The sequence below is a fragment of the Sabethes cyaneus genome, chromosome 2 (assembly GCF_943734655.1).
Source record: "Sabethes cyaneus chromosome 2, idSabCyanKW18_F2, whole genome shotgun sequence".
Lineage (NCBI taxonomy): Eukaryota > Metazoa > Arthropoda > Insecta > Diptera > Culicidae > Sabethes > Sabethes cyaneus.
Genome location: NC_071354.1, coordinates 241,170,849 through 241,191,585, shown reverse-complemented (window position 1 = coordinate 241,191,585; position 20,737 = coordinate 241,170,849). Strand labels below are relative to the sequence as shown.

General features: G+C 43.5%; 2 protein-coding genes across 2 annotated transcripts; one reads left to right on the top strand and one right to left on the bottom strand.

The window, feature by feature from the left end:
* Positions 1 to 10,333: 10,333 nt before the first annotated feature.
* Positions 10,334 to 13,959, bottom strand: LOC128734656 (HEAT repeat-containing protein 6). The gene is made up of 5 exons (XM_053828948.1): positions 13,805 to 13,959; positions 12,864 to 13,734; positions 11,688 to 12,809; positions 11,468 to 11,631; positions 10,334 to 11,398 (listed from the first exon to the last, which is right to left on the bottom strand). The coding sequence occupies exons 1-5, from the start codon at positions 13,955 to 13,957 to the stop codon at positions 10,361 to 10,363; spliced, it is 3,348 nt and encodes a 1,115-aa protein (XP_053684923.1). The 5' UTR covers positions 13,958 to 13,959; the 3' UTR covers positions 10,334 to 10,360.
* A 3,785-nt stretch (positions 13,960 to 17,744) lies between these two features.
* Positions 17,745 to 20,338, top strand: LOC128734609 (ATP-dependent RNA helicase DDX54). Its single transcript, XM_053828889.1, has 2 exons — positions 17,745 to 18,755; positions 18,816 to 20,338. The coding sequence occupies exons 1-2, from the start codon at positions 17,868 to 17,870 to the stop codon at positions 20,250 to 20,252; spliced, it is 2,325 nt and encodes a 774-aa protein (XP_053684864.1). The 5' UTR covers positions 17,745 to 17,867; the 3' UTR covers positions 20,253 to 20,338.
* The last annotated feature ends 399 nt before the right edge of the window (positions 20,339 to 20,737 follow it).

Sequence of the window (20,737 nt, the reverse complement as noted above, 5' to 3'; positions counted from 1 at the left end):
AACCAAAACGCGTTCTCAGGATTGTCCGGTCGTTGAAGCTGACCAAAGCAAATATAAAGAAGCTTTCCGAGGAATTCAAGAACGGTGGTGCAGGCGGTGCGAACAGAGAAGATGGCGAAGAGCAGAATAAAAAGACAAAGACGAGGAAGATGCTGATAGCAAAGAAGACGAGGAAGAGTCTGAAGAATCCAGTCCATCGGTGAAGAACAAACCGGACCAGAAAAAAAATTACAGGAAGTGAGCCAAAAGCGGGTAGGGCCGACAAAAGCTCAGCTAGCTGCAAAGCTCTCGAATTGGTGTCCGGTCAACTACTCCCTGAATCGACTCCGCGAGTTATCGAGAAACTGCGTCGCCATTACGGACTCTGGAACAACTACTACAGAGTCTACTGGACAAAGTTAACCACCTGGAGCCACCTTAGCCGGATAACATGCACAGTTTCGTTCCTTTCGAGAACACCGTAGAACAACTCTGCTGACACTTAGAAGCCGCGGATCTTCTGTAACATCTTAAGTCCTTGGCGCCAAGCTTCCTGATAGTAGTAGTAGTAGTAGTAGGGGAAAGCCACCATCATTTCAAGGACTTGCCAATGTATGTGGGTAGAATTACAGTAGATCCAAATTTGATTATCAAATGAATTTCACACTAATGCTGTTACAGAAGGGCCAAAAGGGATTGGGCGGACCCACAAGCAGAGGCACTTGTGCGCATTCCGGGGTTATAAGAGTCGCCTTCCAGCATTAGGATCCTTCCATGTAATAATCAATTTCGCTATACCAACTTTAACCCACGTGATGATTTGTTTGTTTTGAATTGAGAAGTGCCATATTTGCTTCAGACCTTAAGGATTCAGGTTGGCAATCCACTCCGTCATCCAGCCTTCCACATTTATGATATCAATAATAATACTGTTAATATATGATATGATATTAAGATGAAATGTGGTATAAATGATAAAAATAGAACAATCTCACCAGCAGTCCTTCGTATGGAATAGAGTAGCGTCCTTTGGGTTCCATAAATGCTTCTTATTTAATTTTAATTTTTAAAAGTTAATTTAATTTTTCATTCTGGTATCCATGTGCAGTATTAAAACTCGTTTTGCCCAGTTTTTACTATATAGCAGGAGATGCTTCATAAGCTAAAACGAAAAAAATAATTAAAATAACTTATTAGGCTTACCTATTAGCTAGGCCGTGTGGCTCCGCCGTCTGCCCAAAACCGCGGTTTTGAGACCAGGCAGCCGGGAACCACCCAGCAACGCACCTCCTAGCTTGGCTACTCAATAGAGCATTACCAGGTATGGCCACGTGGAGGCGCTAGGTAGGGGCTTGGGATGGCTAGAGCTATATTGGACGCTCATTTGCCTTCCCCATTTCATACCCTCCTTGGCGCCAAGCTTCCTGATCGGGAAAAACGAGAATGGGTACATTAGTGGAAGAGCAAAGGAGAACCGACGCCTCGCACTCTGCCGGATTTCCTTATAGAGACTGTCGAAGACACCTGTGAGGCAAATGTCGACGGAGATCTCGTGCCAGCGTACCATTTCAAAGGCGGATCGTTGTCATTCGGAAAGAAGTAATCGAAGAAAAAGGGTGCACTGTACTGTTCTCTGCGTGAGAATCCAGCGCCTGGTCCCATTGATCAAAAAAGGTTGAAGCCATGCAAAATGTGCCAAAACGCAGAACAACGCCTTCGTCATTGTGCCGATTTCAATCATCTGGCTGTCGTACGCGGGTCGGCTAAAGATAGCGACCTGTGAAAAACTGTGCCATGTTTGCCTCAACTTTCAGCCGATTTTCGAGGGGATTAGAGAACGGCAGCCCACAACCAACAGTACCGAAGGAACCTAATTCGTTCGGCGCTGGATCAATAACGAACCGTCGGGCACTGACACTCACTGAGACGGACACTAAAGTAAAGTAAAGTAAGTAACCATTTGATGAATTTCAAATATTAAATGGTTTAAATACCTAGAGTTTTGTCAATATTTTACAAAGATTTGCAGCTTCTCAGAGTTAGGTACTGCCCTGAATATGGTGCATTGTGACTAACAAGATTTGGCAAATAATTCTCTCTAATTCCTCATGTTCATCAAAATTAGATTTCACTAGATTTTTTTCGTATATAATGTTTTATGAAAGCATCTGTAATATCCGTATTTTGGAAATAAGCTACAGGATATGTGGAAATCCTTTGTAGGTATACAGAAATGAATTATGCAAGCTTTTCATGCAATTGGTATGGGGTATGAGTTTTTAACAATTGTTACCGGTTGATTGATAGCATTGAATTCTGCTGTCAGAGTTGATCAATTTATTCCCAATAATAATGAACATACTGCTAACCGATATCCATGTGGGTATTCAATCATTACCGAAATTCAAAACCGTCTTTCCCTATGCACGATCAGGATAGTCAGTCAGCAGGCCCTCATCCTAAAAATAAGCGTAATAACATTATTATTTTATTCACTTCCCTACTGACTGGAGTGGGTCGATGGCCGTTAGACTCCCCCCGGTGTCGATACAGAAACCACGTCGGTATAGTGTACTTTGGAACTTTACAGTAACTCGGGTAGGGAAAACAATCGGTCGAAAAACGAAACTACTCTTCTGGAAATGTGTGAACATAAACTATAGAGAGGTGCAACAATTCCGGTCGCTACCGCCGACGGAAGGGGGAGAATGTGTTGCCTTTATTTGGTCCCTAAATGCAGCACATCACGGCAGAAAAGTGTGTATTTTTTTATTCTTTTCCTACGATGGGTTATTCTACGCACATTACATTAGCCAAAGTGGATGCGTGAAAAGCGCGCCCGCAGCAGGGTGCGGCTGCGGGAATGTTGAGGCACGCGCGCGACATTTGTTGAAATAAAGGCATCGTATATTTACCTAGCAAATAAAGGAAGGGAGCGGAACTGACGTGCGATAGGAAAATGGAATTCCTTGCATCTCCGATGCGCGGGGTGACACTATTAGGAAACCACCACACACCGCCATCACTTCCGATCCGAGGCGTTATTTATGAGACCACAGATTTGACTAATGACGCTACTGTTTCTTCTGTGTTCTGTTTACTACTGACGGGGCGAGTAGAGCAACCGAGAAAAGGATAATAGAGATTAGGAATAAAGCAATCTCTTTCCTGTCAGCCGGTGATGATACGATTCGAACGCGTCCTTCAAGGTTAGTTTCGTTTTCATAACCTTGGACTAGATTACGGAAGCTATTCAACCGAAACGTTATAGATACGGCGCAAAAAGTTTTTTTTTTTGTGGCTTGCGGTTTTCACGTTTCCGCTAATCATCGTTCCTTATCACTGAGGAGAGGAAGAGGATAAATGTTGAAGGTCCTCCGTGCTGATGTTCCTTCCAGCTGGCTGTTCTTTCACGGATTTGGTAGACAGTCAGTCAGTGGCGTGTTGATGGCTAAGGAGTGTTTTCTGAAATAAACTGCCTTTTTTCCCATCGTTCGGAATATGGGATGGTAGAAGGCGTAATTTGGTTAATGCTTATTGTTTTGGGGATTTTTGTGTGTTAATTGATCGTGATATTTTCCGTCACGCCTGTTTGAGCTTTTCGTGCGAGTAAAAATGAAATTAAATGAAAAAGAAGCTCAACAATGGAAACTATCTGAATTACTAAAAATATATTCACAAAGCTAAAAGTTATTTCTCTTTAGAATTTGGATTTTTTCTCCAGAAAGATGATTTGGTTGATTGATTAGTATAACGATAGTTCACAACTGCCTCCCTGTGAATCCCTTCAAAGGAACTAAGTTCCACTGGGATATCACTTTGTTTATTTTTGTTTGAAGTAATATTTCCCCGCGTTTTGTTTTGTAACTAAGAGTTCATTACTAGGAGACTCTCTATGCGAGCCTTTTGGTGTGGGGGTCAGTGGAGGGTTTGAGAAAAAGTGGTACCGCTAAATTTGTCTCTTTCTCTCAATGATACGATTAAAATGCATAGAATTGGTCTCTACTTAGTTACTTATGTGTCCATGCAATGGATGAAATCAGAGATCTCCATTGCTGACGATTACCCGCCATGGCTTTTACCTGTCGCCAGCACAGGTTCTCGTCTACAGCCCGGATGTCGTAGGCTAAGCTCCGTCACCATGAGCGTCTGGGTCTGCCTCTTCTACGCTGTCCTTGTGGATTCCGGTCGAGTGCTTCTCTGCAAACCTCGTTCGCTCCTTTCCTCAAGGTGTGTCCGATCCACTTCTACCTACTTTTTCGTTTCTATGGCTATCGGCCGTTGATGACACCGACGATGGAGTTCCTCATTGGATATCCAGTTATCAGGCCACCAGACACGAATGATGTAACGCAGGCACTGGTTAATGAATACCTGCAGTTTTTGCGTTGTCGTTGAAAAGTAGGCTCGATTTCCAGCTTGAATGCATCGTTGGATCTTTTTACTCGTATTATTGTCGGTGGTGACCAGAGATCCCAAATATACGAACTCATCAACCACTTCCAGCTCATCGCCGTCAATAGTCACTGTCCATGGGAGGCAAACGTTACTATCTCGGGAGCCTCTTCCTACCATATATTTGGTTTTCAACGCACTAATTTGTAACCTTATCCTCCTAGCCTCCGTTTTTAGTCTGGCGTAGATTACCTCCGCCGTCCCACGGTTTCTAGTAATGATGTCGAAGTCGTCTGCAAAGGCTAGGAGTTGGCTACTCTTACTGAAGATCGTTCCCTTCGTTTCAATGCCCGCTCGCCGATATTGAACAACATACAGGACAGTCCATCCCCTTGCCGTAACCCTCTGCGCGATTCGAAAGGGCTTAAGAGTGTCCCCGAAACGCGCACGTAGCACATCACTCGCTCCAGAGTACCTTTGATCAGCCGCGTCAGTTTGTCCGGGAAACCGTACTCGTGCATTATCTGCATTAGCTGTTCGCGTTCAACGGTATCGTATGCTGCTCTGAAATCCACGAAAATATGATGCGTGGGCACGTTGTACTCTCGACATTTCTGAAGGATTTGTCGGAGAGTAAAAATTTGATCCGTAGTAGCACGGGCCCCCATAAAGCCCACCTGATACTGCCCTACGAATTTTCTTGCTATTGGGGATAGACGACGCAACAGAATCTGGGAGAACACCTTGTAGGCGGCGTTGACCAGCGTAATGCCGCGGTAGTTACAGCAGTCTAGCCGCTCGCCCTTTTTGTAGATGGGACAGACTACGCCTTCCATCCACTCCGGTAGTTTCTCTTCTTCCCAAATCCTTGAAATCAGCCAGTGAAATGCCGTTACTAGCGGTTCTTGGCCATTTTTGAAGAGTTCTGCCGGGAGTCGGTCCTTCCCGGCGGCTCTATTATTCTTCAGCAGACCGATTTCTCGTCGGATCTCTTCGAGATCGGGAGCCGGTACGCTGTTGTCGTTTGTAGGTACTCCGAGGATAACTTCCATTGCGTCTCCTGCTACTATATCGCCGTTGAGGCGTTCATCGAAGAACTGCTTCCACCTGTCGACCACCTCGCGCTCGTTTGTGATAAGATCCCCTCCCTCGCCCCTACACATGTCAGGATTTGGTGTGTGGGCCTTGCGAGTTTGGTTCACCTTCTCGTAAAACTTGCGGGTATCATTAGCCCGGAATAGTTGTTCAAGCTCCTCACGATCTCTGTCCTCCTTCTGGCGCTTTTTCCTTCTCAGGATCGTCGTCAACTCATTCCTCGCTCGTCGATACTTGGCCAGATTCTCTCTCGTGGATATGCTCAGATAGTTTTCCCAAGCTCTTTTTTTCCTCTCTATCGCTTCTTGGCATTCCCCGTCAAACCAATCATTTCGTGCACTCGAGGTTTCCACACCTAGCACCGCGGTTGCGGCCTCGTTGACGGCCGATCGTATCCTACTCCATCCGTCTTCGAGGGTCGAAGTATCTAGCTCCACAGAAGAGGGCAGAGCTTCATCCAGCACTTCATCCAGCGCGTAGTTTTCGGAAGTTCGCGGGTTGTCTAGTTGCCGAATGTTTAGCCGAGGAGGGCGACTTTGTCGCGAGGTATAAACCGTCGATAGTTTTGAGCGCATATGTACTGCTACTAGGTAGTGGTCCGAGTCAATATCCGCACTCCGTAGGGAGCGTACGTTGGTGATGTTCGAGACAAACCGTCCCTCGATGAGACTATGGTCGGTTTGGTTCGAGGTTCGTTGGTCAGGTGATCTCCAGGCGGCTTTGTGGACTGACAAAGATGGGTCAGCTTTGAGCATTTCGGCTGAAATATGATCTATCCCTGGCGCTCTATTGGGTTTCATACTCTTGATGGCTGCTACAATTTCATCCAGCGATGGCGCCTCCGAGTTCACGCGATTGATTCGACGAACTGTAGGCGTCATACGCTGCTGGTTTTGTTGGTCTCTGACATTTGAAACTTGAAAGAGTTGTTCAAAATGTTCAGTCCATCGCTTAAGCTGTTCTGTACGGTCAGTCAATAGCTGACCAGCTCTGTCCTTTAGCGGTATCTTTGTATTCATCCTGGCACCACTCCTGGCACATCCTGGCGGCGAGAAATATCGTACAACAAACGGATATCACCATTGGCGGTGGCGGTTTCTCCTTGGTCGGCTAGGGAGTTAGTCCAGGCTCTCTTGTCCCGCCTACAAGCACGTTTAACAGCCCTCTCCAGTTCGGCGTATCGTTGACGGGCAGCTGTCTTAGCCGATCTGGTCCGCGCTCGCTCAATGCCGGCTTTCGCCTCTCTCCGCTCGTCGATCTTCCTCCAAGTTTCATCCGAAATCCACTCCCTCCGCCTGCTGCGCGCTTTGCCGAGGGTTTCATCACTGGTCGTGATGAAGGCGTTCTTGATGCCGGTCCATTGCTCTTCGACGGTTCCACCAGGTGGCAGCTCCGAGGCTCGAGATTCAAGTTGTTCGACAAGGCCCTTTTCACCTCAGGATTCTCCAATCGGCGGACGTCGTAGCGGCACCCAACTTTCTCCTCCCGTCGTTGGACACGTGCGACGCGCAGACGGTTCTCAGCGATAACAAGATGATGGTCGGATGCTATATCAGCGCAATATCAGGTAACGAATTACTTTGACGACCGTACTCAGACAGACGTCATCTATACGGATCTATCCGGCGCTTTCGACAAGCTGAATCATGAACTCACCGTCGCAAAATAGGGCAAACTCGCGATATTTAAGTGCCCCTGCTCCAGTGGCTTAAATCGTATCTGTCGAATCGTCTTATTAACATATCTATTGGACACATTCCAGCGTTACGGGAAACAATCAGCAAACATTTTTAACGTGTTAATTGGTTTTTGTTTCACCAAATTTCTGGAAAATAACTTGTAAAATTAGTGACTAAAGGGAGGACTTTACTTTCCAGATGTGTGCCAGGGATCTGATTAACTAGGAACAGATTTGCGTGGCGGGCAAGGTGTTCCGTAACGCTGGAATGTGTCATTGATGGGTTCATATCACCAGCTTTCACCGCTTTTCCGTAATCCCACAAGGTAGCCATCTCGGACCGGTGGTTTTCCTTATTTATTTCAACGACGTCAACTCAAAGGAGCTCGGCATATGTTTCGTTCGTTGTCGACAAGGCTTGCAGGAACTTGGGATTTATTATGCGTATCGCCAAAAACTTCAACGGTATTTATTGCTTGATATCGCTCTTCTGTGTGTTGGTTCGGTCCAGTCTTGCATACTGCGCATCTATATGGAGCCCGTAGGTATTACCAAAGGAGTCAGCTAAATCGGGGCCGTGCAACGGAGGTTCATTCGCTTTGCCTTCCGAAGGTTACCGACCCATTTCGGCAACCAAGCTACGAACAGCACTGTAGAATAATCAACCTGGACACCCTGCAAATACGTCGGGACGATATCAGAGCTGTCTTGAAATTAGATGTTTTAACGTCCAGGATCGACTGCCCTTGAATCCTAGAAAGACTCGATATTTTAGCTTGGCCTCGCCTAACACCGGCTTACATGCAACTTTAACCATTTCGTTCCCTACTTCGATTTTGACTTGCTAAAAACACGCTTTGGGATACTAGCTAGTAGTTTTTAAATGGTCAGTAGGGTAAAGAAATTGGTTGGCTTTTTACTAATAAACTAAACTAAATAAACCTTCGGGTATATTTGAAGAACCATGATTCTTTTTCAAGAACCGTTTTTTGAACGCACTTTCTTGCGAACCGGTTCATTTGAACGGCTCGTGAGTTGTTCAGCCATCCCCTGCTACAATGTCGAACTTGCGGGTTCTCTAAATCGGTAAGAATGCGGTAAGACTTACAGTTATATATTTCAAGCTTCTAGTCGTTAGTCCTTTTACGTTACCTTGGTCTATGTTAATTGCTCCGGTCTGTATTAACATTATTTGCCCTGTACTAGTATTTTTTACGCATTGCTTGTAAAGCCTTGATTTGCCTAGATTTGAGAAATAACTTAATTTACCTAAACATTTATCAACCTTACAAGTTCATATCTTATGTTCCAAACATCGTAGAGCAAAGATTTTTGTAGTAAAATACAGGTACAATTCCTTAGCAATCCAGAAAATGTATGAAGGTCTAACGCTGCGCTAACGTAGAACTACGAATGTAGATGCAATTCGGTAACGCTGGACATTTTTCAAATGTTTCACAGTTTATTACGCAAATTTATAACTTTGTTAGAAGAGGTAGAGCTTATACTTTCCAAATGCTTGTATCTCGTGCATCAGTTTCTTCTAATTTGTAGTTCTATAAAGAAATATGCCACTAAGCCACAATCACAAATCCTTTCCTTTGATTGGCGGTGGTACCACATTTTGTGGATTTTTGAGTGGCTTGTAGCACCAGGTAAAAGGCTGGAAACTACACACCAGTTGACAATTGTTAGAACGTTTATTGGCTTAAAAACTTGTTCAAAACACTAAAAATTTGTCATTAAACGCAAAACGTTTGGCTAAACAGTAAATAAAAATCATTTGATCTGGGTTATCATTCATAAAACTAATTCACACTAATCAATTTATTCGAAAATAGTTAAAAATGACATTTTTTATGGCATACCGTTTTGATGCATGCTTGTCTTTTAACTAACATGTAAAATGCTAGTTAAAATCACGCAGGTTGGAAGATTTTCAATTGTTATTATCGTTCCATTGGAGGTTTTCTTGGCACTCGGCTTTTCAGTTATTTTTATGCTTTACAGCAATTAAATCAAAAGCTTGTAAAGAATTTCATGGATAGTCTTTACATAAACATTGAAAATTTGTGCCTCATGTTACATGCCAGAAGATTCTATCACGTTTTTTTTACAAGGCTTCAGTTTAGAATATATTTTTATAGTATATCGATATAATTGGTTGAAGAGGATAGGTAGATGCGTTCTTTTTTTTCAACAGTTTGCTGTCAGGACATCAACTTTGTCTAGATTTAATGTTCAAATGGGTAGGGATAATTGAAAGGATAGTTTTACACTCTTACAAACTTGTTTACTTGTACGACCTCGAATTCATCTAGGTTCAATGTTTAAATAATAACATCGATCAAAGCACGAGGGTAGTTTCGATTTTTTTCAAAAATTGTTTATCTTCAGGACTTTAATTTTGTCAAGGTTTGCTGGTAATGAATAATTCCTGTCCTGTTGGAAAGAAAGGGTTCGGTCCCTTGTTTTTAGAATCGAAGTAAACGAAACCGCAGGTGTATACAACTGTCGTACCGGGCCTGGGAAGCAAAAGAGTGCTTCCATGTGATTGGCTGACTCGTTCGTTTTTGACAATGCCTACTATTTATGCTTCTTTCAATAGTGCTTTGACAAATTATTTATATGCTATATTTATCAATTTTTAGAAAAATTTCTGATCGATTGATGCAAATATCTCTAAAATCCATTGAAAAATAGCTGAGTTATAAGCGCGCAAATCATAACCACTTTTCGTTACATGCTCATTTCCCGAACTTCTTAAGTGCACGGTGCACCGCAATATAGAATACAAAAACGTAGTTCTACGTTAAAATAATAAAATAGAAAATAATCACACAAATAAATTTACCTGCAATCAAACTTTTTCAGGGTTATAAAAGGTATAAAACCGAAGCAAAACAGGAAAAAAACCCAGTGAACGGCGGTTGTCTACGCAGGTAAATGGGATAAGTAAATCGAGAAGTTAGCGACAGGTCGTCAATACATTTTTGTTTTCCTTTCACAATTATCACGTACGATTTGATGACGAGGGCATCCGGGGTTGAAGAAATTCACTTCATTTACGACGTCTTTTACTGCTACTTCCGCATTTTTTGCGTAACCGTTTTTTTCTGTACATTCTTTTCAGTTCCACCTATTGGAATAAACTGTGCGTCATGCGAAAGATATGTATACATTTGCGAACACAATAAATACGAAATAAAAATCTTAATGTCCTTCGCTTCCAAAGCATTTAACAATCAACCCATACGCTTTCCGAGCTTCGATGCTTTGCAACGATTGCTCCAGGCTCTTTAACTTAACGCTTGACTCAATCAATCGGGCCGACTTCTCCGGCAATATCCGGTTGAGAACTCTGTCCCAGTTCTGCCGAACCGTATCGCACAGTGGCAGCAGTTCGGTGCCCATTGCCACAAGATCCTCCCTCACGGCCAGTCCAAGGAAATGGGACAACGACAGGCAGAGCTGTTCCTGCAGATTATCCCGATGCTTGTACTCATTGTAGTCGATCAGATTGTCCGATTGTTCCAAAGCCTTCAGCAAAGAGCTCCAAATTTGAATGAAGTAGCCGCCGTAATACGACCGGCTTTGAATGACGGAAAGGGCAGAAACTGAATTGATTCTAACTTTGAAATTGTTTGAATTAATTGCAACTTGACACAGGGCGGGGAATATTTGGTTCTGCCAGTTGATCCGCTGACCTTCGGTGAACATTAGCTCGTTTCGCATCATATTTCCGATGGCGTAGCAAGCGTTCCACTTAACCTTCACGTTGTTCGTGGCAAGAATATTCTGCATAAGTTTTTCAACCGCTTTCTGGCATAGTTGAATCCAAACGGCGTGGGATAATGGTTCTAGTTGAAGAATACGTAGCACATTTCCTATGGTCCGAACAGTATTGCAGCGAACTTTATCGTTATCATTGGCTGCGGCTATGGCAGACTGTAGAATCTGCTTCAACATATCGTCCTGGACGCGCCCAATGCCAGGTTCGTTATTATTTAGCACCATCGCATCGGTGATGTTCCCCAACGACCAGCTAGCTTTGACGCGGGCAGCCACATTCGGATCCTTTATTATTCGGAAAATTGCTTCAAGCGTATTTTGAATATAGCACATATTGTCTCGCAACGAAGGAAACAGAGTGTAGACCGACAGAGCTCGGACGGCGGCCGAACTAACTCCGCTGTCCTCATCGCAGGTACTGCCCGTTAGTACCGATATCAGTCCGATCTGACTGTTACGCTGTTGAAGAGTAAAATGAATTGCATTGAGCATTAAAAATGTGGGATGCAACGATTACCGTTTACTTACGGGCAGTTTTTCGTACACATGAACGCCCAGATTACCGTAAGCGTCGCAGCAGACCGTACGCAACATTGGACTTTGCTGGGCATCCTGAATCTGTTCCCTTATCGCTGGTAGCATTTCCGTCCAGAAATCTACGGCATCACTCAGTTCCTTTTGGCCGATGGTAGCTGTAAATACGACGTTGTCATGGGAATAATTTTTTTCTCGGAAAAACTAGACTAACCTTTCAACAACAGCGAAGAACTGATGGCATGTCCCAGCAAATCCGCCACCCGTGCCGTGTAGAGTCTGATCTCCGGAACGGAATCTTTGAAGGTTCTCTTTAGGGCTTCCGCAATCGGTGCCAGATGATCCGTCAGCAGTGAGTAATGCGAGGTCATTGCCGAAAGAATCTGCAGACACTCCATACGGACGGGCATCACCGCAGACGAGCGAGCCTGTTTGTGCTGGTTGACGGTAACTCCCAAGTTTTCCAATGCGATTTGCAGCAGCCAAGACATGTTGGGTGCGTTGACCGAGTTACTGGCATCCACCATCGGTGCCCCGTCAGCACTGGTACACGGTAAATCTTCATCATCGGATACGATGAATTCTTCCTCTTCACCGTCGATTTGGACATTTAACGCTTCCATAGGATTTTTCTTTCGAGTTTCACTGTTTCTGTTGACTATCCCTGTTGTTGAGATTCCCACTAGGGTGGAGATTTCCGGCGTTATTTCGCTGACCGAAATCAGGAAACCCGTCACCATTAAGGCACCAACTTTGATGCAGGGGTCGGTGTGACGTGTCAAGATTCTAACGAATCTCGCAAACTTCGTGACAATTCCATTCCGCAGTCGATGGAAGGGCGTTGCTTGGATAAAGACAGCCAAACATTTCAGAATCTGCGTCAGCACGGAATAATCGCTTTCGTCTGCTAGGGCTTGCGTTAACATGTCATACATTTGAATTAGCATGTTGCCTAAGGCGATCGAAAAAGGCGTGAATGAGGCGGGTGCCTTTTCGCTACTTTCTGCCTGTATGAGGAACGGTTTCGATCTGTACAGTAGCTGCGAAGTAGCTTGAATTGCTACTTTCCGGCACTTGGGTGATGGATCTTTCAGTACGCAATTCAAAAGCGAAACGGTGGCCGGTGTTCGGTTTTCATCCGGAAACAACGAATGCCAATATCCGAACATAATTTTCTTTTCTACTCGCTGAGCGATTGTTGCAATCAGGGATATTGCCGAAAATCGTAACTTTGTAAGCCGGTGGCGATCAATTTGGCCTCGTGACGATTCACTTTCCGAAAAGTCAGAATCACTGGTCCGATAGGCCGTCGAACCTGCATTTATGCTTATTGACTCTGAAAAAAATTACTTCAGTAATAAAGCAAGCTTAAAATTTCTTAAAAACATACCCTCCAGCACCAAGCTCTGCTCCGAGTACGGTTGACGACTGTTATCATCCCAGGTGGAACCTCCGGTTTTCGCGGGAACCTTCCTAGTTTCGCCTGAGCGAGCACCTTTCCCCTTGAGAGGAGTCCGCGTCTTCCTAGTCTTGGGAACTTTGCCGCCTTTGTTGATCGGAATATGCTGCGGCTCGGGAACACCTTGCTGAGAGATCATCACCTTTTGCGGGGCGAATTGATTTATTCCCGGAATGCCTTGCATCATGTAAGCTCTAGACACGCCCAGCAACTGGCCAAGGTGCTCAACAAGCCAGATTTCATCTCGCGTTGAAACCAGCCGTAAGCAGTTAAAAGCCGATATCATCAGACTGTAGAACGAAGGCTCCGGAAGGATATCGCTTTTGATTCGGAAAGCAATCGATAACACCGATTCCCCAATCAACGGAATATATTTTTCAACCTCCGCAGAATCTTCCGTTGCCGATAACGTAGCTTCCAAACAAAGCATCGTCGCCAGATAAATTTCCCCAGGAGAACTACTTTCACAATTGATACCCTTATCCGTACGCCTGTAATTCGGATCAGCTAGCAGGTTAATCAAAATCCCATTGTTGGAGAGCAAACAATCAACGAAAAGTCCTATATGATCCTTACAGTCCTTAACTAATAATTGCAAGGTTCCAAGAACATCGCAAACTACTTGGTAAAAACATCGCTCCAAGCACTTCAGCAACCACCCAACCAGACCTGCCGCTATATTAGTGGGAATGACGACATTCTGCCTGACAATAACCGTTCTTATTAGGTAGCATGCCTTAACAATCAACGTATCCTCATTCGACGGAATATTGACAAAGGATTCCACAAGGCGCACTGGGGCCTACAATAAGAAAAAAAATGTGAACTCGGAAAGTCGGAAAGCTGTTTTTGCGCGAGGGCTATGTACTTACTTTCAGGTCGCTAATTTGCTGATTTTTGTAGTCCAGCCCGTTAAGCTCGTTAAGCAATGTATTGAGCTCATTTCTGTAGTCATTAAAATGACCACCGCAATTGATGAAAAGGAATTTCGTGGACAAACTAATAAATTGCGATTCCAGTTCCATTGTTGTTTTGAGTTTTTGTCTGGTTCTGCAGCGCGCCAGCAGCTGATGCTTTTGTTTCTCCAGTCAGTCAGAAACGTCAACAGTGAATGAATGGGAATGAGAAAGTTTCTAATAGGAATCTCTCACTTTATACCGACACCGTTTTGCCTGATATACACTGTAGAAAATCCTTTGTTGGCTTTTACATAATGCGAAACATTTCCCATCGAGGGATTTGGTAACGTTTGCGCATCAGCATCTGAGGCTGATGGGGCAGCTCGTTTCTCACAATCGTAACTTGAACTCGTTAAGTAATTGTAATACAACAAATCCCCGAGCTCAATGATACATATAAAGTCCTGAATCTCGGTTCTTTTATATCCAATTACCGCAATCTTGTTATAGACGGTCAACGGACTGGCAGGTTGATTGTTCGGTTGATTGTTTCCTGAAACCACTACCGTAAATCGTATCGCTGCAAGCACAGATTTATTTGTAAGAACTATTTATACCGCGAACTATGATACGAGCTACGTACGGTAGTTTTCTCCAAACATATCCCTTCCACAGAGAACAGACATTCATCTTAATCTCGCGGGATGTGTTAAAACCTAAGCCGCCATATTGAAAGTAAGTGGTAATGCTCCCAGTACGTGGCGCTCGTATCACTGAGAGGAGCTTTGGTTACTTGGATTGGATTTGACTGCTCAGAAAACATTACAACAAACCGCGTCGCTACCGCAACTATAGTAAACTAAATTTTGAAAAAAAAGAAAAAAAACACCGTCAATTTAGTTTACTTTTCTGTTGTATATTTGGTTATACAATTGATATGAAGCGATAGCTAAATAGATAAATAATGTAAAACCGCGAATTATGTTATCAACGACTAGCGCGCAACTACCGATCCACAGTGCCGCAGCATTTCTTCGGTTAAAACCACTTTTGATGCTTAATAATAGCAATAAAGCAGCGGGGTGCTATCCCTATCTTAACGAAGGGTGTTTGACAGTCGACTTAACGAAGGGCGCTATTTCAAGAAATGCAAGAAATAGCGCCCGTCTGACAGGTAGATTTGCTGCCAACCTTGTCGAGATGTGCTGAGATGTTGGCAACAAAAACATGGCACCCATCGCAAGCCCCTGCAATAAAGCATCTCATCGATAGCATCTCTGGAGCGAGTGATGTGCTACGTGCGCGTTTCGGAGACACTCTTGAGTCCTTTCGAATCGCGCAGAGGGTTGCGACAAGAGGATGGACTGTTTTGTATGTTATTCAATAACGCTATTGAAGGTGTGATCCGGCAAGTGGGCATCGAAACGAAAGGAATGATCTCCAGCAAGAGTAGCCAAATCCTAACCTTCGCAGGTGACCTCAACATAATCACTAGAAACCTTGGGACAGCGGAGGCAATCTACGCCAATCTAAGAACTAAGACTAGGACCTACGAGGAATGAATGAATGAAGGCTATGAATGAAAAGCAAAAAGCATTGTTATTAGCTAATATAAAATATTTCTTTTGACCTACCTTGTGCCAAACGCTTTTCACCATGTTCAAATAAACACCATGTAAAAATACATGCATGTTGTCTTTCAATAAACAACCACAGTCGTTGCTAGAGTAACTGACATTGAAGTTGCCAGTTGTTGAAATATATAGAACATCGCAAGAAAATAAATTGAATATGGCAACATGGACGAAGCGCAACTGGTGCACCCTGAGAGAGATGTCGCTAGTGTTTTGTTCAAAATCTTACACACCATTTAATTGAAATTTTATATGAACATAATTGTCTGTTCTCTGTGTCCCTTCCTAATCAATTATTTATACTCCACGTTGAAATGCAAATATCAAAAGTTGGTAATGCTCGGTGTCACTAAGAGCATTTTAGAAAATGAAAAACTCTTTCAATCATTTACCATCAGTTTGCTAAACGTATTCGCATATGCATTCATATGAATACAGCCTGAATTCGTTAATTGGGCCACGATTGCACTCCAGCTGATTCGCTAATTGGGCCGACTGACAGTTGTTAGAAATTTCTAAACTCGAAAATTCCATACAATTTTGACATTCAAGTTGTCATATAGCCCAATTAGCGAACACCCAATTAACGAACCGCCCAATTAACGAACCACCAATTAACGAAACTTTGCTGTAGTGCTTTTAGCAGAAAAGCAAGTTGTCACCTTTTAATGCTTAAAGGGCCGCTGCATGTTACGAATAGGCATGATAGAGACAAAATGGAAATTATTTTTGTCTTTCGCATTGAATACAATGCATTGATATCCCGCAACGATTTTCCTCTCTTTTTGTTATAGAAATTGACATTGATTTTTGTAAATATTTAATATTTTTGAATATAGATTAGAGTGTGTGTTTAGGAGTTGATCTTGAATCACTAATCCGAAACCCCGCCATCGCCAAACGAGAGTTCTGCAGATTTAAACTCTCTTACGTTCCAAGCGTAAATTGAAAAGCTTTAGCTTGGAATAAGAGAGTCTTCACTCGTAGATCCTCCCGTGAAGCGATCAGAATCCAACACTTTTAGCCCTGTTTATTATTGGTTCCGAAAGGAATTAATGTGAAGGTACGCTGTTTTCAGCAAAAAAGGGACTTCAACCCCAAAGGTGCAGATTCTTCTCACAACATTCCGCAATTTTGTGGTTCTACTTAGTAAGACCTCTTCCCTTCGCGTGGTCTAGTAGAGTTCATACACAATTTTACACCGGAGAGTGTTGCAAAAGAAACGTTGATATTTTTTAGTGGCCACCCAAGTAACCAGTAAGCACTAAACACTAGTCCTTTGACAACATTGTATAAGCATACAGAACTATAATTAAAAGCTCTTTTTTCTTTATATAATTCTGTAGAACTCATATAATGCTAAAAAGGCGAAATAGCGGGTTATTAAAATGCTATGCCACAAGTATTCAATAAACTTTATTAGTGTTTATTTGAAGATAGAATTAACAAAAGGGCGAATGTCGCAAGCGTTATCAAACCGAGTGAGGGTTGTTTTTCCTATGCTGGTTCAGTAAAAAATAACTCTCACTCGTTTTGTTTACATTTGTGACATTCGCCCTTTTGTTAATTCTATCTAGATTTGTAGCTTAACCGAAACGACATTTTATCTACATTATCGACGGTATATCGTTTGCTTGTTAAGGAAAATAAAAATAGATTCGGTCGGGGTTTAAAAAACTAAAAAAGTGTTTTCTCTCATTCATTTTTTATGCAGCCGAATTTTTTTGCAGCATCTCAAGGGGAGAGCAGGATTAACAGAACCATTTTTTGAAATGCTGAATAATGTTACCTTCTGACAGGGCTCGAACCGGGAGTTAATCATGCAGCCTCATTCGTTTCCTTGCACCTTTGCTTTCGAAAGCTATGGTTTGAAAGCGTTTGATCAGCCTGAAATTGTTAGTTGGGAAGTAGCTATGATATGAGAGGGAATAGCACCAAGATTTAAATACGATTAATTTCAACTCACTCAATCACGTCCGCTATGGGGACGCTGCATGTTTTCGATAAACAGTCAGTCAGTCAAGAATACAAAAAAAATGGAATTTAATTGCATAGAAATGATTAAACTCATTCAAAATATGTTTTAATAGAAAAAAAAGTTTGCAAATCAGCAAAATCAGTTCCTTTGAATTTGATTTTAGACAAAATTTCACATTTTTACCCTATGTGACAGTCGGTCTAATGGACCGACACCACTCATGTCAAAACACGAGCGATGAGCCCGAGATGAGCCGCGCACGTGTTTTTATTTTGTACTTTGCTTTAGTCGTTTGTGTCTAAAAGCAGTGCAGAACGGCCTGAAAATATTGAATTTTCTGCTAAATTGTAGCAGATTTTGTTAGAAATTCGTGCGTAATTAAATCTATTACAAAAGTGTATTGTTCGCATAATATTTACAAATAATGGATACCGAGGATCCGAACGTAGTTCCCGGTTTTTCGATCGAAACTGCTGGAGTGGATTATGACGACTATGAGTCGGGTGGAAAAGGTAAGAAGAAAAAAGGAGGTGGCTTTCAGGCCATGGCGCTGAGCGCTCCGGTACTGAAGGGTATCCTTAAAATGGGCTACAAGCTTCCGACGCCAATCCAACGTAAGACAATTCCATTGATAATGGAAGGTCGCGACGTCGTTGCTATGGCAAAAACCGGCTCCGGAAAAACGGGCTGTTTCCTGATTCCACTATTCGAGCGGCTTAAAGAGCGTGAAGTGAAAACCGGAGCCCGTGCGTTGATTCTTACGCCAACTCGTGAGCTGGCTATTCAAACGTTTAAGTTTATCAAGCAACTGGGGAAGTTTACGAACTTGAAAACGATCCTGGTGCTGGGTGGAGATTCGATGGATTCTCAGTTTGCAGCGATTCACACCCTGCCGGATATAATTGTGGCCACACCGGGTCGCTTTCTGCATCTCTGTGTCGAAATGAATCTGAAGCTGTCTTCGGTCGAGTATTGTGTGTTCGATGAGGCGGATCGATTGTTCGAAATGGGATTCGGAGAGCAACTGACCGAGACACTGCGCCGGTTACCCAGCGGGCGGCAGATGGTACTATTCAGTGCCACGCTTCCAAAAATGATGGTGGAATTCGCAAAAGCTGGTTTGAGCGACCCGACCCTGATTCGGCTGGACGTTGAGTCGAAAATTCCGGAGACGTTGGATTTGAAATTTCTCTACTGCCGGCCGGATGAAAGATACGCTACGCTGCTGGTTCTGATACGGGAGGTGATTCCCAAAAATGCTCAAATTGTAATTTTTGCCGGGACCCAACATCATGTTGAGCTGATTCAGCTGGTAAAATGTTTCAGGTATTAATTCCTGGTTGAATTATGTTAACCGATTTTTTTGTTTTAGATTTTAACTAAAGCGGGTATCGCATGTACGCACGTTTACTCAGGGTTGGACGCATCCGCCAGAAAGATAAACACTGCAAAGTTTACGATGAAAAAAGTTAATGTTCTTGTCGTAACAGACATCGCTGCTCGAGGACTGGATATTCCCAATCTAGATTACGTTATAAACGTACACTTTCCGGGAAAGCCTAAGCTATTCATCCATCGAGTCGGTCGATGTGCCCGTGCTGGAAGAAGCGGTACGGCTTATAGCATCTTCTCCAACGATGATATTGCCCACATGATCGATTTGCATATGTTTCTTACACGATCAGCCGAGCCGGGTGATTCGCGAATCATCGGTCGACCGCCACCGGAGCTGGTCGAAACGGAACATCAGGTAGTTATGGAGTACGTGAAGCATGTCGATTTGGCAACGGCTTACCGAGTAAGCAATAATGGCTACAAACAGTACATCGCAACCAGACCAGTGGCTTCTGCGAGTTCGAACAAAAAAGCGAAACAGTTCAAGATTGGTGAACTCAAAGTGTTGGATGATTTTGAAAAGGCGGCAGCAGCAAAGCGCGAGCCGGAGGCATTGAAAGCAAAGCATAAGAAAAAAGAAACGGCAAAGTCTAACAAAGAATCAAATGCAGAGGAGTTTCGTGATAATTTTCTAGCTCAGATGAAGAACTTTCGACCCCGGACAACCATTTTTGAACTTAATCCCAAAAACAACTCTAAAGAGCTTTCGATAATGGCGGAAAAACGTGAAAAAGACAACGTTAAGATCGAGAAGCATAAGCGTAAGCTGGCTGAGTTGGAACTGGAAAAAGATCACAAACAGGAAAGTTCGGCGAAAAAGATGAAAAAGCAACAAGCTAAGGATGACGAAAATTTTATTTCCTATCAAGCAAAGGATCATATCGAAGAGGATGGCTATGCAATCAACAGTTTTGCCAAACAGGCCGGTTCAGCAGAATTTTCCGTTGTCGGCGATACGGCTAACGATCAACGCAAGCATCAGCGGCTACAAATGTGGGACCGCAAGAAGAAGAAAATGGTAAACGTGGTCGATCCGAAGGCCGGTAAAATCAAAACCGAACACGGCGTTTGGATCGCGGCTTCCTACAAGACCGGTCGATATGATAAGTGGAAGGAGCGTACGAAGATCGACGAGCAGATGGCCGCTCGGCAGGATAGCGACGCTAGCGATGCGGAGGAAACGGTTCCGGTGCATAAGCGGGACTATCCACACACCCACTGGGGTCGACATAATGCCAAGATGGATATGAAGAAGGTACGTGACTTGGAGCTGAAGAGTACCGAACAGATCGCCAAGCAGCGGCTGCAGAAGGAGACCAAGCTGGCCCGGGAGAAGGCCGCTCGGTTGAAGAACTTGTCGAAAAAGAAAAAAGCACTGAGCAGAAAGATGGCCAAATCCAAGGGGAAGAAATGATGAAAAGAGTAAGTTACCGAATTCGGGTTGTTTGAAAGTAAATAATATCCTAGCAGTCGTCTAATGAAAAGTTGTTGTAAAATAAAACGATTCTATTGGAACAAATGTAAAACGGCATATTTTTTACATGTGAACAAATTCGGGCGAACATTATTACCCTTTGCAAAACTCAGCCCCTCGGGCTGTTTTAGTCTGGCGTAGATAGCCTTCGCCAACTCAAAGTTTCTAACAATGATGTCGAGGTTGTTTGCGGAGGCTAGAAGTTCCCTACTTTCGCTCGAAAGCGCTCGCTTCGCGCCGGAAAAATCTACGGATATATGATGTGTGGGCGCGTTGTATTCCTGACATATCTGGAGGATTTGTCTGAGACTGAAAATTTGGTCCGACCCCCATACAGTCCGCCTGATACTGCCCTACGAATTCTCTTGCTATTACTTGCCACGTACCACGGATCTTGCGATTCCCTCAGAATCAGAACGACGGCT